Genomic DNA, 16,507 nt, shown 5'->3' on the forward strand with positions numbered 1-16,507 from the left:
AATGTGTGGACACAGACATGCAAATATATACTGTAAGCAGGGCACTGGAAACATACACAACAAATTAAAACACACATCTGCTTTTAGACAGCTGTCCACATGCCACATGAATACCAGTCAATTTGCTGTACTGAGAATAAAGCTACATTTTCCATTACCAAGAATAAACATAGAATTGCAGAATACGCTAAGTGGACTTTTGACACATCCACTGGTATAGGCATATGGTAGAGTGTTGACTACCTATCATAGTTATCACTTGTTAACCTGTTGGGTCTAGGGGGCAGCATTTGCACGTCTGGATAAAAAAAATGTACCCGATTTAATCTGGTTACTAATCCTACCCAGTAACTAGAATATGCATATACTTATTATATAGTAACTAGAATATGCATATACTTATTATATATGGATAGAAAACACTCTAAAGTTTCTAAAACTGTTTGAATGGTGTCTGTGAGTATAACAGAACTCATTTGGCAGGCAAAACCCTGAGACATTTTCTGACAGGAAGTGGATACCTGATGTGTTGTATTGACTTTAAACCTATCCCATTGAAAAACACAGGGGTTTAGGAATATTTTGGCACTTCCTATTGCTTCCACTAGATGTCACCAGCCTTTACAAAGTGTTTTGAGTCTTCTGGAGGGAGATCTGACCGAACAAGAGCCATGGAACGATGATGTCCCATTAGACACCTGGCGCGCGAGTTCATGTTGGGTACCCTCGTTCCAATACGTTATAAAAGAGTATGCATTCGTCCACCTTGAATATTATTCATGTTCTGGTTAAAAAAGGCCCTAATGATTTATGCTATACAACGTTTGACATGTTTGAACGAACGGAAATATATTTTTTCCCCTCGTTCATGACGAGAAGTCCGGCTGGCTTACATCATGTGCTAACGAGACGGAGATTTTTGGACATAAATGATGAGCTTTTTTGAACAAAACTACATTCGTTATGGACCTGTGATACCTGGAAGTGACATCTGATGAAGAGAATCAAAGGTAATGGATTATTTACATAGTATTTTCGATTTTAGATCTCCCCAACATGACGTCTAGTCTGTATCGCAACGCGTATTTTTCTGGGCGCAGTGCTCAGATTATTGCAAAGTGTGATTTCCCAGTAAGGTTATTTTTAAATCTGGCAAGTTGATTGCGTTCAAGAGATGTAAATCTATAATTCTTTAAATGACAATATAATATTTTACCAATGTTTTCTAATTTTAATTATTTAATTTGTGACGCTGACTTGACTGCCGGTTATTGGAGGGAAACGATTTCCTCAACATCAATGCCATAGTAAAACGCTGTTTTTGGATATAAATATGAACTTGATAGAACTAAAAATGCATGCATTGTCTAACATAATGTCCTAGGAGTGTCATCTGATGGAGATTGTAAAAGGTTAGTGCATCATTTTAGCTGGTTTTATGGTTTTGGTGACCCTGTCTTTGACTTGACAAAAAATTACACACAACTCTTGTAAATGTACTGTCCTAACATACTCTAAATTTATGCTTTCGCCGTAAAACCTTTTTGAAATCGTAAAACGTGGTTAGATTAAGGAGATGTTTATCTTTCAAATGGTGTAAAATAGTTGTATTTTTGAAAAATTTGAATTTTGACATTTATTTGGATTCAAATTTGCCGCTCTTGAAATGCACCTGCTGTTGATGGAGTGCACCACGGGTGGCACGCTAGCGTCCCACCTAGCCCCAAGAGGTTTTAACATAACACCACAGCACAAAAATGCTACAGGGTTGGGTCAAAACACTGAGCATCGCACACAGTCTCACTGTCTCACACACACTCACCTGCATCTGGCTATCACACTCATCCTCTTCGACAACACGAGCGGCCCCAGCTAAAACGACTTTCTCCACCACTATCTATATCAACCCTTGCTTCATACTGTATAAGACTCACACTCTGAAAGACTAACACAAATATATTCCAGATAGAGAATGAGGACGCACTAAAGGCAGGGAGATACAGTGCACTCACTTAGTGCAGTGCACTGTGGAAACCTACACCACTGTACCTACCCACTTTATCAACCCCTCTCTGCTTCCAAGACTCACCCTCTCTTTAAACATGAACAGCTCAGCTAGCTCGCTAGAAGATACAGCACTTTCAAAGCCTAAATTCCCAACTAGGTAGACATAATGACAACACCAAAGACTAGATATGGCAGTCCGTCTCTCCAGCCCTCCCCAAATCCATGTTTTATTTAATCATTTATCAGAGAACTGCCTGATCGACAGCTGAGCCACTGGCATGCGATGTAGAAACAGTGTAAACAGAGCCTCTGCTGCTGTGTGGGATAGTAGAACTAACTGAGGAATTTATTTATATTTCTATGTTATTTATCCTTTATTAGTACAGGTTTAATTTAATTGAGATTAAACAATTTCTTTTAGGAAGGCACATTGGAATCAGTGTGTTGTACAATTAACACCTATTGCTTTCAATATATACTAGATTTTCAAATTGGGAAGCACATTTTCAGTATTTTTGTTGTTCACATCGTGAGTATAATGCCGTTCATTCTTGGTTTAAAAACTATGCCCATGTTTAGAAATGTCTTTCCTTTATCTCCTAATCATATATCTGTTTACTTTCATTGACCACCTGCCTCTAATTTCGTATCATATTGTCTGTGTGCACCAAACAGATTGACGAAACAATCAGAAACCCACAAGAAAAGGTTCTAATAAAATGTCCCACTCAACCCCGCCCATTTATCAAACGTTAGGGTCTCACCTTCTGCTTGAGGCCATAGTTGACCTCAAGCTCCATGAGCAGGACACTCTTGCGGACGTTCAGGGTCTTCTGCAACTCGTCGAACGTGGTGTGGATGTCCCCTTCGATGGAGCTCTTCTGATTGGTCAGCTGCTGCAGGATCTCCGACAGCACCTGCAGAGCCGAGTCGATTTCAGGCAGCCTGAAGGGAGGGAGGGAGTCAGAGGAAGGGTGCGATCAGTCATAGGTGTTTTGACCCTCAAACTATTGGGCCATCGGGGATAATTCTTAGGTTGCCTCTGACATATATTTTACACATGTTGTTAGGTTACACTTTTTACACGTTGTTAGGTTACAGCCTTATTCTAAAATTGTCCCTCATCAATCTACACACAATACCCCATAATGACAAAGCAACAATTGTTTTTTTAGAAATGTTTGCTAATGCTAAAACAGCTATCACATTTACATAAGTATTCAGACCCTTTACTCAGTACTTTGTTGAAGCACCTTTGGCAGCAATTACAGCCTTGAGTCTTCTTGGGGAGACCTCTATTTGGGGAGATTCTCCCATTCTTCTCTGCAGATCTTCTCAAGCTCTGTCAGGTTGGATGGGGAGCGTCACTGCACAGCTATTTTCAGGTCTTTCCAGAGATGTTCGATCGGTTTCAAGTCCGGGCTCTGGCTGGACCATTGAAGGACATTCGGAGACTTGTCCCGAAGCCACTCCTAAGTTGTCTTGGCTGTGTGCTTAGGGTCGTTGTCCTGAGCGCTCTGGAGCAGGTTTTCATCAAGCTCTGTACTTTGATCTGTTCATCTTTACCTCGATCCAGGTTTTCTCCAGATGTGACACTTGGCATTTAGGTCAAAGACTTAAATCTTGGTTTCATCAGACCAGAGAATCTTGTTTATCATGGTCTGAGAGTCTTTAGGTGCCTTTCACAAACTCCAAATGGGTTTCATGTGTCTTTTACTGAGGAGTGGCTTCTGTCTGGCCACTCTACCATAAAGGCCTGATGGTGGAGTGCTGCAGAAATGATTGTCTTTCTGGAAGGTTCGCCCATCTCCACAGAGGAACTCACCTCCTGACTAAGGCCCTTCTCCCCCGATTGCTTAGTTTGGCCAGGCGGCCAGCTTTAGGAAGAGTCTTGGTGGTTCCAAACTTTTTCCATTTAAGAATGATGGAGGTCATTGTGTTCTTGGGGACCTTCAATGCTGCAGAAATGTTTTGGTACCCTTCCCCAGAATTGTGCCTCGACACAATCCTGTCTCGGCACCCTACGGATAATTCCTTCGATCTCATGGCTTGGTTTTTTCTCTAACATGCATTGTCAACTGTGGGACCTTATATAGATAGGTGTGTGCCTTTCCAAATCATGTCCAATCAATTTAATTTACCACCGGTGGATTCCAAGTTCTGGAAAAATCTCAAGGAGGATCAATGGAATCAGGATGCATCTGAGCTCAATTTTGAGTCTCATAGCAAAGGGTCTGAATACTTATGTAAATAAGGTATTTCTGTTTCTTATTTTTAATACATTTGCAAAGATTTCCCAAAAACGGTTTTTGCTTTGTCATTATGGGGTATTGTGTGTAGATTGCTGAGGAATTTGTTTTATTTAACCCATTTGAGAATAAGGCTGTAACGTAACAACATGTGTAAAAAGTCAAGGGGTCTGAATACTTGGGTAGATGAAGAACTGAGTCTAATAGGAAAAATCAATACACTAATGCAAATTGGAGAAGAACATATGATGTACATTATTCTGTGTACAGATACGACCAAAGATGGCACCATTAACCCACTTTCCCCAGGGGTGTGTGTTCGGCCATTACCTTTTTTTGACTTTGTCCAATGCAATTGGATGTCATAATTATTATTAAATGTTAATTTTTTGGTTGTAATTTGTTTTTATGGTTGTAAATATGTTTTATAACATTTGGTGTCCCCCAGGGGTATGTCTGGCCCCTACCGGTTTTTGACGGCGTCAAGCTGGTCCTGCAGCGAGGCCTTGTGCTGCTCGACCACATCTTTGAGGGGCACAGTGGGGTGCTCGGCATGCTCGGCGCTCGTACACTCCTGGCACATGGCTGTCTCACACGATGGACAGTAGAACTCCATCACCTAGGCAAGAGCAAAGCAAGAGTTTAAAGGTCAAGGTGAAGAAACGGTATGAGAATCCATTTTCTCCTCTCCTTTTCCTTTCCTCTGACATGATTGCAAATGCATACTGTGCAGGTGTGCGAAAGCACTACCCAAATATTCCCAGAATATTTGAGGGTACAAAATACTGTAGATATCTACTAACCCTAAAATGTATTTCCTATTAACTATATTAAAAAAAACACCACAATAAATCTCCAATAATTTTTCCCCCAAAACATCACACCCTGTAGTAAACCTCTGTATCAAGCTTTGAAGCAAGTCATTATCACCACTTAGAAGTTCAGTGCCAGTTTGGTAGTGCCCCCGTGCCAGTAGTCCATAAAAATAAACCTGTTGCTATGGTGATGAGTGAGAGAGATACGCAAGAAAGTTGAATGTCACGGAATCTCCTGCTGAGGTGCCACAGACATGTCTAGACTGTTAAATGCCATCGATTTCACCCCTCCGACCATCACTGTAATTTCAACAAGGTGACCGATCTGTTGAATCATTTACTCCTGCAATAATGTTATATGGACACTGATGGATGGAAATTATTAGCTGTGTGTGTGAGAGAGAGTCTGTCTGTCGTTATATTCTACATTTCCTACATGGTTGGGGCAAGAGAGCGGTTGTCCCGTGGCCACAGAGTTGATGGTCTCCAACACTGCGCTCTCCTGGCTGCAGCTGTCGCTGGGGGGCCGGTGCAGCACATCCATCAGGTTGGTTATGAAGAAGTTGCTCTGCAGCGCCGCCACGCCTTTCTCCGGCAGGATAGATGTCTGGCGGCACACAGGGCACGACAGCGTCAGGCTGTGGGCGGGGATGTAGTTCTGCAGGCACCTGGATCGGGGAGAGGAGGGTAGAAAGGTGGAGTCAAATGTCTGTGATGTGGATATCCTTACTAGTGTTTCTAAGACTATTTCTATACCGCCACAGCCCTAATAACTGTCATGACAGAAAATACAGGCCACATGCCTGTGTCCCAAATGGCACCAATGGGCCCTGGTCAAAAGTAGTGTCCTAACTAAGGAAGAGGTTGACATTTGGGATGCAACAGACATTGTATCATACTTCTATGTTATTATGACTCTCGTCTAGTATATTCTACTTGAGTCAGGGAAAAAAAATGTTTCATAAGATTCAATGGCTTTACAGGATCAAATCCTAAAATGTTGCAGCATGCAGACATGGGGTCATTTCCACCATACACCAACAACACTGACTTATAATACCAGTGAGTGACTCTATAACACATTGTATGAAGGGGTGGGATTCACAATCACACACTGCCTAGCCTTAGATAGCGTCCTGCAATACGTTTACTTGATACATGGCAGAAGAATAAAAACCCAGAAAAAGGTCCCACAAAATATAAATATATACACTTTAAATGGTCAACTGAATTGCTAGTTTGATATAATTTGGTCATACACAATTTTCACAGAGATGCTGATGAATTAAATCACTGTTTAATTCACTGATTAATTAAGTTGTCCGATGGTAATCAAAGTCAACACAGAATTAAAATGGAAGAAAAACCTAACTTGTCAATCAAGTTAAAGTTTTCCGCCCCTCAAAAACAAACTGAATTTTTATATTCAGCACACAGTTGCCTGCACCACACTGAGTCAGAAATGAACAGAGAGACTAGACTGAAAGATGGAGAGAGGGACAGAGTGGGGAAAACGAGGATGGGAGAGTGAAGACGGATAGAGGGGTAGTTGAGAGAGAGAAGACGGAGAGAAGGGAGGGAGACAATCACAGACAAAGACAGAAAGAAACAAAACGATAGGGAGAGAATGAGAGAGAACAAGCGAAAGATGGAGAAAGGGCGAGAGCATCTTGGTACAACAGCGTCATCAAATCTAAATGAGTATTGTCACGCTCTAGATGCTATACAGAACAATGAGAGAGGCAGAGACAGGCACTGAGCTCTCCCTTCTCTCAGGGACAAAGACAGCTAGTCTAGGAAGGTGACACGGACAGACCAAACGTAGTCACCGAAAAGAGTCATTTTGTGAAGATACAGTATTTAGTTTCTATATTCAGCTGTTCCATGACAAAAAGAAAGACAATTTCTACATCTTTGGTTGGGTCATCTTTAAGGAAAGGGGGATACCCAGTCAGTTGTACAACTGAATGTATTCAACTGAAATGTGTCTTCCACATCTAACCCAACTGAATCAGAGAGGTGCGGGGGGCTGCCATAATCGACATCCACATTTTCAGTGCCCAGGGAACAGTGGGTTAACTGCCTTGCTCAGGGGCAGAACAACATATTTTTACCTCGTCAGCTCGAGGAATTGATCCAGCAACCTTCTGGTTACTGGCCCAACGCTCTAACCACTAGGCTACCTGCCGTCCTTTTAATCTAAGGTTGTGTGATGAGCAAGCATCACCCTTAATTGGCAGAATATTCACATGTTTGCCAACCAATAAATCTCACTCTCAAAGACAATCAAGCTCACCCACTATCCCAAAGTGGACATAAAGAACAAAATGAGACAGGCAGGCAGCATGCACACACACACACAAACTCACCTCTCACAGAAGGTATGGAGGCAGGGCAGCACTTTGGGGTTGTCGTAGCGGTCCAGACATATGCTGCAGATCAGGAACTGCTTGTCGATCTGTCGCACCACAGGGCTGGAGATGCTACTGGAGCCTTCACTGGCCATCCTAATACTCTGTCATAAAGTTCCCTCTTCCTCTCACCCTGCACCCTACAGAGAGAGACAGAGAGACGGGGATTAGAGGGGTTCACACACACATATGCACTGATACCCATGCTAAGACTTGGACATAGAGGGAAGTGGGTTTAGGAGGTATGCACACACACATACAAAAGTGTTCAAAATGTTGTTCGCATTTTCAACCAGTATGCATTCGCATGTGTACACACACACACACACACACACACACACACACACACACACACACACACACACACATATATGGCCAAAGAGAGAGATCAAAGGCAAATTCACATACACACAAATTAGCTAGAAAGATAAATAAAGGTAAAAAAGAGAGACACACACATCAGCTGCTTTTTTCCTCCCATCCTGTCCCTCACCGAGACAGGAAATGCCAAACACACAAATTACAGTTCTGTCACAGGCTGAACAGGCAAATAAATCTCAACATAGTCCACATACCAGTATGTATATGAACAGCAGAGGGTCCAAGTATTAATGTGTTATCTTAAATAATATTTCCCACAATATGGCCTATAAGCCTAAGGACATATTTTATTTTTATTTTATTTCACCTTTATTTAACCAGGTAGGCTAGTTGAGAACAAGTTCTCATTTACAACTGCGACCTGGCCAAGATAAAGCGTAGCAATTTGACACATACAACACAGAGTTAGACATGGAATAAACAAAGCATACAGTCAATAATACAGTAGAACAAAAGAAAACAAAAAGCCTATATACAGTGAGTGCAAATGAGGTAAGTTAAGACAAAATACAGGCCATGGTGGAGATGTAATTACAATATAGCAATTAAACACTGGAATGGTAGATGTGCAGAAGATGAATGTGCAAGTAGAGATACTGGGGTGCAAAGGAGCAAGATAAATAAATAAATACAGTATGGGGATGAGGTAGGTAGATAGATGGGCTGTTTACAGATGGGCTATGTACAGGTGCAGTGATCTGTGAGCTGCTCTGACAGCTGGTGCTTAAAGCTAGTGAGGGAGATATGAATCTCCAGCTTCAGAGATTTTTGCAGTTCGTTCCAATCATTGGCAGCAGAGTACTGGAAGGAAAGACAACCAAAGGAGGAATTGGCTTTGGGGGTGACCAGTGAGATATACCTGCAGGAGCGCGTGCTACGGGTGGGTGCTGCTATGGTGTCCAGTGAGCTGAGATAAGGCGGGCTTTACCTAGCAGAGACTTGTAGATAACCTGTAGCCAGTGGGTTTGGCGACGAGTATGAAGCGAGGGCCAACCAACGAGAGCGTACAGGTCACAATGGTGGGTAGTGTATGGGGCTTTGGTGACAAAACGGATGGCACTGTGATATACTGCATCCAGTCTGTGGTTTTGGGGCCTTGGCCCTTGTCAGTACTCTTCAAGGCTGAAACTTGCCAGGAGCCCAGGCCTTGACTGGCCATCTGGCATACCTACCTAGGATTGAGAAACCAAGTTGGGGCTCGGTTTTAAGAGAGATGGGAGTCCTGGATGACCTCAAAATAGATTTGACGAGAGTTGCTATTTCATGCAGCCAAGCATTTTGCTATGGCTTCAGTGCTATACTAGGTGAATGTTTCCAGAAAAAGCATTGAGTGATAAATAGTTGATAACAAAGTGAAAGCAAAGCAGTACGTGTACAGTATAAGCTTAGTGCAGCTACAGTGACACCCCTGAGGACAGAGTTGAATGCTGAGCCATAGGAAAAGTAAAGTACAATATACTGTTCAATATAAGCAAAAATAGTAGGCCTCAGATTCACGGGATTCCTCTAACACGGGTGTGTTTCATATCAATACATTTACAAGCTGATACTGGGCAATTCAACTCCAGTAGAGTATAGTTCAGTACAGTACAGTACAATATACTGTACTGCACTTTTCTTTACTGTATTGTACTGTACTCTGGATAGCACAGTGAGAAGAGCACAATCTTGTGAAACGTGTCTATGATAGGTTCAAATTTGGTCCAGTTCGGTCCGTCTTTGGACCTTAACAACAAGGCCAGGGTGGACTGACCAAATTGAAACTCATTTTCAACGTCCATGGATGTCCAGTGTCGATCGGTGCTCAGTGGGTGAGGATGCTGATTAAAGTAAATAGAAAGAGAGGGGGCTCATGGGTAGGTGTCAGTAAGAGCTGGGAGAGGTGACATTAACTGGAGAGTGAGGGTTTGGTAGGGTTTTCCAGACTGTTTTAACACTTGCTTTGACCACCAGACAACAGAAAGAGAAATAAAACAGTTATGAGCTGAACATAACAGTATGCCAGTGGAAGGGAGGACTGTAGCAGGTGACCCAACTGTGGTTTGTGACTACTATAAATTTGTCATTGTAGCCAATTCAGTTACAGTAATTCCAGTAGTGATTTTTGGTTTATTCCGTTACTAATTTGGTAACAGAATTACGAGTTTTAATCACTTAATAATTAATAAACAAAATGAACATTAGTAAAAATCACTGTAACTGAACTTTCATTATTCTCCATCCTCATGAGGGAGAGAAATTAGAAAATATCTTAAAGATATGTGGGTTTTTGGTCACAGAATTACAAGGGACAAGGCAATATTTATTAAACTTCCATAAGGTAAAGAATTTCTCCAAAATTAAATATTGGTGTTGACATTAGTTGGCAGGGGTCTTTACGTCAACATTATTGTATTTTGATGCATTTCTGATACCTTTTAAGACTTTCTGGTAGATGTTCTCTCTAATCCCTTTTCCATCTGTTTATCCAGAAAACAAAGCCTTTATTTGTGCCTAATTTTTAAGATGGAAAATGGTTTAAAAATGTATCTATGCCCTCCCCCCCAAAAAAAATATATATGCTCCTATGAACTTCATGTTGGTGCTCATGGGTCCTTTTCGATAGAAATGCATTACTGTATTCTGCCCTACCAAGCAAAATAGCAGTAAATGCTCAGAGTGAAACTGAGTAAAATTACTTCAAAGTTGTTTTATTGTACAGCCAAATTAATTGTAGTCAGATCATTGGAGATGCGGTTATCTGTTGTCTTACTATGAGTTTACTTTTTCTTCATATTGACCCTGACCTCTGTTATGACCTTTGACGGCAGTTACATACATTGTCGTAGAGTTTTATACTTGTATCAGCAAAGAACAATAAATAATATCAAGGGAACCAGTAGACACTGCATCCCAAAGCTCAGTGAAACCAAGTTAAAAGGCAGTAACTGATGGTTTCACTGTAACTTTTTTGCAGTTACTGCAAACATGACCCCCCATAACACTACACAATGGAGGCATGAGATTTGTCCACATGATAAAGCATGTACTTAACAGGATCGGTGTCCCTAAACCGGGACGGTTGTTGCTCAATATGCGATAATGTGACTAGAAAACATTTCCAGGACATAGACATGTCATATATTGGCAGAAAGCTTAACATTCTTGTTAATCTAACTGCAGTGTCCAATTTACAGTAGCTATTACATTAAAAAAATACCATGCCATTGTTTGAGGATAGTGCACAACAAAACACCATCACGGCAACTGGTTTGATACATTCACCTCTAAAGGTAAATAATGTAGTTACATTCAGTAATCTTGCTCTAATTTGTCATCCTGAGGGTCCCAGACATAAAATGTAGTGTAGCTTTGTTTGAAAAAATAATTCAAATATAGGAACTGGGTTCTACAGTTTGACCCCACTGCTGTCACTGGCTCCACACACACCCCGCCCGGCCATCTAGATGTGTCTTTTCTGTAGGGAAGCTAATGATCCATCATGTATGACATTCCTGAGAGTGTGTAAACTTACATTTGTATTACCATAGCATTTTTGTATGTTCTCTATAGTTATGTACTTGAAAATGTATAAATTGACCAATTCAGCACATTTGGGCAAACTCCTGGCAAACTTGGTGCAAAATGTTGTGTAGTGAGGTAATTCTTCACTGGATCCGTCTGAAACTGCACACACACTGCTGCCATCTTCTAGACAAAATCTAAATGACATATGTTAATGAATGGCCGTTCTCTTGCATTTCAAAGATGATAAAACAAAACAAAAATAGAAAACGCATGTTTTGTGTGTGTATTATCTTTTACCAGATCTAATGTGTTATATTCTCCTATAATAATTTCACATTTCCACAAACTCCAAAGTGTTTCCTTTCAAATGGTATCAAGAATATGCATATCCTTGCTTCAGGTCCTGAGCTACAGGGAGTTAGATTTGGGTATGTCATTTTAGGGGCCCATTTTAAAAAGGGTCAGATCCTTAAAAGGATTTATTAATGTATAAAAAATTTCAACATTGTTTTGGACCAAATGTGGAGTTACTGCTCTTTTGCTTGGTATGGCAGTATTATACTGCATTGCTTGCTGTTTGGGGTTTTAGGCTGTGTTTCTGTACAGCACTTTGAGATATCAGCTGATGTAAGAAGGGCTATATTAATACATTTAATTTGATTTGATTTATACTCTCAGTGGCCAGTTTATTAGGTATACCCCCCGTTAACAAAAATGGTTCGCTCCTACAGACAGTGAGTCACGTGCCCATGGCTTGCTATATAAAGCAGGCAGACAGGCATTGACACATTAGGTTACTGTTCGACAAAATAAGAATGGGCAAAACGAGTGACCGTAGTGACCTTGAACGTGGTATGATAATCTATTTGGCGTAAGCAGCATGAGTCCATGGCCCCATCCTGCCTGGTGTCAACGGTACAGGTTGGTGGCATAATGGGGGGGGAAATGTTTTCCTGGCACACATTATGTCTCTTAATACCAATTGAGCAACGTTTTCATGCCCTGAAGAATCCAGGCTGTTCTGGAGGCAAAGGGGGGTCCGACCTAGTACTAGATAAACTGGCCACTGAGTGTATGCATGCTTTAATTTGACATGCTCCTATGAACTTCACATGTTGGTGTTCATGGGTCCTTTTCGATGGAAATACCCTACTGTATTATATGCATGTATATGTTCTTGCTGTTTTTTGAAGAATCCAATTTATTACTTTATTAATAAAGTTTAATGAAGTTTATTCAATTAAATGAATGTAATGCAGCTACCACCACCATAGGACTTTACATTGTCAATGTACAGTTTGTCATTTTCTCTTAGACTGTCATTATGAATCAGATTCATATGTGCTAGTCATAAGGATAGTAGTTTCTTACCACAGTCAGTAAAAGCATCATTTTTCTGACATGTTGCAAGGCTGGCTAGAGGATAGGAGACACTTGTCAGACAAGACTCAGTGGGAGCAGAGTGAGCAAAGCATGTGTGTCAGCTAGCTAGCGGTCTCAGGATGTATTTAAGACAGGCAAAGAAACAGGATGCCTCTGCCCGCTTGTAGAAAAAGGCCCTGAGCGAGACTCTCCTTCCCTTGCTGATGTCTCGTACAGTATATGCCAGAAAATAGCTTGACAGGAAAAATACCGTTGCCATAGCTACCAGGATGGAGACCCTTGGTTTAACCCTTTCCATATAGTTTGTTTAAATCTTAAATGCTGACTACTCGACAGTACACAGCAGAAGTCAAGTCATTCAAGGTGTCTGTCGCTAGCTTATCTAAGGTACAATATTTACATAACTTTGGTGGTGCGCCCCTTGAAGCTTAGTGGGTTTTAGCCAAATTGGTGGATTGATGTAAAAAAAAAAAATTAAAAAAAAATGTTTTAAGTATTTGCGGTCAAATCAAGCTAGATTTATCTGGAAAGCTTGATCTGGAAAGTCATCATTACACAATCCTTTTCACTTCCTGGGTCAACTAAGGGTTAACTCTCCACATGTGGGGACTGGGGACCTTTTAAGAGAATGACAATCTGGTTCATGGTGTATTGAGATACCACCGAATATTTATGACACCATAACACTCAAACATAAAGAAAGAAAGTCGCACACTCTTATATGCTCCCAACAATTGAATGGGTAAACCTAATAAGCAATGTTTTGGCAGCGCAGTGCCTTCTTCAGGGTTACATAATGAATGCTTGAACCAGGTTATGTAGGAATATTTTTGGGTGTGCGTCAGCTCATGCTTTTTTATCATAACACTCAATATCTCAATAAAATACACTATACTGTTGATCACAATTTTTACATTGAAAAATCTACTGGTATATGCAAACACAAACCCAGCGCAACGAAAGCCTTGTCAATCAAATAGATGATTTGATGAATCAAAATCCAGCTCCTTCCCTGATTTATCAATTCCATGAAATGTCGCTGCATATCTAGGTGGATTTGCAGCGCATGAAAGATGGAAGTGATTATGAAACTGTTCCACAAATCCTTCTCTCAGACGCAGACACAGCACAGCCACAACAGAGACACACAGCCACAACAAGGGCACAATAACTCAGACACAACAGACAAAGGACACAACGAAGACAACACCAAACAACATACAGAACTCCTGTCGTCTCACAAAGGGAGGTCTCGCTGTTACGTCATCTTTATGTAAGGCAGCTTGAAATGCAACTAAATAAATCCTGCTTGATTAATCCATCAACATACCACTAGCACAGTCTCATAGGCAAAAGATGACTGATGACAGATGACAAAGGTACATTTCTGTTGAAGATGTCAAATAATCTTGACCAATCAGAGAAGCCGAGTGCAACTTACATGAAAAAACATATTTGTTAAATGTCCTAAAGTTCTGTAGATATCAGCACTTACAATGACCCTATTTGAAAATGCCCAATATTAATCAATCAAATCAATAAACAAAACCATAAATCCATTACTCAAGCATATACAGTGCATCCCCCGACTATATGACGACATTGCAATGACACTATATGAATCACTCTAAAATCCCTATTCCAAACACAGTCACAGCATCTGTGAAGCAATCAACAGGTGTCACCACCAAGCCGATATAGTCAGTGACATTGTCACCCACCCAGTGCTACCCGTGCCAACATAAGACTGTGCCACCATGCCATTTACCCACCACGTTCTGTAGGAGCCCTACCATCGCCGAGTCATCCTCTGAGTAAAACGCAGCGCATGCTTCTGCCCTCTAAAGATGCTCCTGTCCAGGTAGCAGAGAAATGATGAGCTGCTAAACTTGAAAAGAGATGACGGCACATATCAAGAGGAGAGAGAGTGAGAGAGGAGGATTAATTGCGAGAGCCAACAGTGTGGACCTATGTCTGGACTCGTAGCCAATCAATTTCTTACATCTCTTCCCCTCTCCCTCCCTCCCTCCCTCTTGTTGCTTTCCTCCCTCCCTCTTACTGTCGCTTTTCCTTTTTCCCCCCTCACCCTCTCTCTGTCTCCCTCCCCTGTTTCCCACTCACCCTCTATACCCCTCTTTTCCCCCTCACACTCCCCCTCCCCCTCTCTCTCTCTCAAGTTAATGCTGGCTCACTGCAGAAGAGCTGGCAAAGGATCCTGGGAAAGGGATGCAGCAGCGTCAGTAAGCAGCAGGGAGCGGATTGGCTGGCATCTTGCAGAGCGACCAATGAGACAGGGAGCAGCCGGCGGGGGTCAGCTCAGCAACCAATGAGGCGGAAAATAACATGATCAAAGGGAGGAGCAGTGTGCGTGTGTATACACATATTGCTGACTCACTACACAGGCATCGAGCGGAGAGGGTAGAGAGAGTAATGCTAGGGCAAAAACCAAAACTTGCACCCCTTGGGGTCCTGAGGACCGAGTTTGGGGAACACTGGATGAGAGAGAGAGAGACAGAGAAGCAGTGTGCTGCCAGTTGGCCTAGATCAAAAAGGCAACCTCAATTGCACAATGCATGCACACACAAATAGACACACACACAGATAAACACGCACGCAGACTGTGACTCGCAGACACACACACACACACACACACACACACACACACACACACACACACGCAAATGTCAACATTAAACAGCGGCGAATTAAGGTCAACAGCAACTCGCTACGAAGTACGATCATTAGAAATGACAAGACACTTCATCCGATCACAAAATAACTAAGATATGGCAAAGCTGCTGGCTTCTGTCTAGATAACATAGCCTATAACATATTACAGTGAAGAACTACAAAATATTGAGAGGGCATCCAGAAACATGACAGTACGCACGTGACAATTCAAGCCTTCTGCATAGACTTGGGCTGCAACCCATTCTCTATTATAGTCCCTAAGGTCCCTGTTCAAAAGGAGTGCACTACTGTATGTAGACAATAGGATGCCATTTAGGACATACCACCCTCTTTGCTCTTGCGTAATGAAACACCAGGTTTCATCTTACTCCCCACTTAGTTCATTATTAGGGTGACACTGTCACCTCATTGAGCAGGTCCTTATGTACTATAATTAAAAAGGAAAGTGGAATTCCACTAGCCTGGTCCTTGTCATGCCAAGGAGTGGCATGATGGAACAAACAGATTGGTACTCAGGCAAGAATTTCCCTCTTATCTTTAGCATGTTTAGATAGCGTGAAACCGATTGGGAGATAAAAAGGAGACACAGGAGGAAGAGTGTAGATCGGGATTGAAGCCTGGTCTCCAGTGGGGAGGCATGTACTGGCCAGGAGTGTTACCCATTTGGCCACGGCTCTGGACAGTACTGCATGATTACCAGGATGCTTGGGAGGCTAGTAGACATCTAGAGAAATTAGAATCCGGTCATGTGTGATGGATGGATGGACAGACTGGGAAGGCTTCTATAGAAGTTAATTGCGTGAGCTGTACCAATAAGGGCAATTGTACAATCGTAGATCCAATTCATTGCCCGCAAATTTCAACTTGAGATGCATCACACCAAGAAACACCGTCTCCTTTCTAAGAAGTGCAGGCAGAAGTGTTTTGTCCGATACCATTATGCTGCTGCCCATTCTTATACCTTAATGCCTCCCAAAAACAGAGCATACGCAAAGACAAAACAGGGCTGAAAAGAAAGAAAACAATCCGCTAAACAAGACACTGCATTCAACGAATGAATTCT

General features: G+C 41.8%; 1 protein-coding gene across 5 annotated transcripts in view; it reads right to left on the reverse strand.

The window, feature by feature from the left end:
* The window catches only part of LOC106610021 (tripartite motif-containing protein 2), a 63,647-nt gene that overhangs the window by 27,579 nt on the left and 19,561 nt on the right, over positions 1 to 16,507 (reverse strand). For all 5 annotated transcript variants that reach the window (XR_014393061.1, XR_014393060.1, XM_082978383.1 and 2 more), the window contains exons 2-5: positions 7,441 to 7,622; positions 5,508 to 5,739; positions 4,724 to 4,875; positions 2,772 to 2,952 (exon numbers count right to left, since the gene is read on the reverse strand). Coding sequence is in view for 3 of the 5 variants with exons in the window: in XM_082978383.1 (XP_082834509.1) it covers positions 2,772 to 2,952; positions 4,724 to 4,875; positions 5,508 to 5,739; positions 7,441 to 7,577 (702 nt within the window). In the remaining 2 variants the exon portion in view is untranslated. The remainder of the gene's footprint in view (positions 1 to 2,771; positions 2,953 to 4,723; positions 4,876 to 5,507; positions 5,740 to 7,440; positions 7,623 to 16,507) is intronic.

This window comes from Salmo salar, chromosome 08 (assembly GCF_965601325.2).
Source record: "Salmo salar chromosome 08, fSalSal1, whole genome shotgun sequence".
In the NCBI taxonomy this organism is placed as follows: Eukaryota; Metazoa; Chordata; class Actinopteri; order Salmoniformes; family Salmonidae; genus Salmo; species Salmo salar.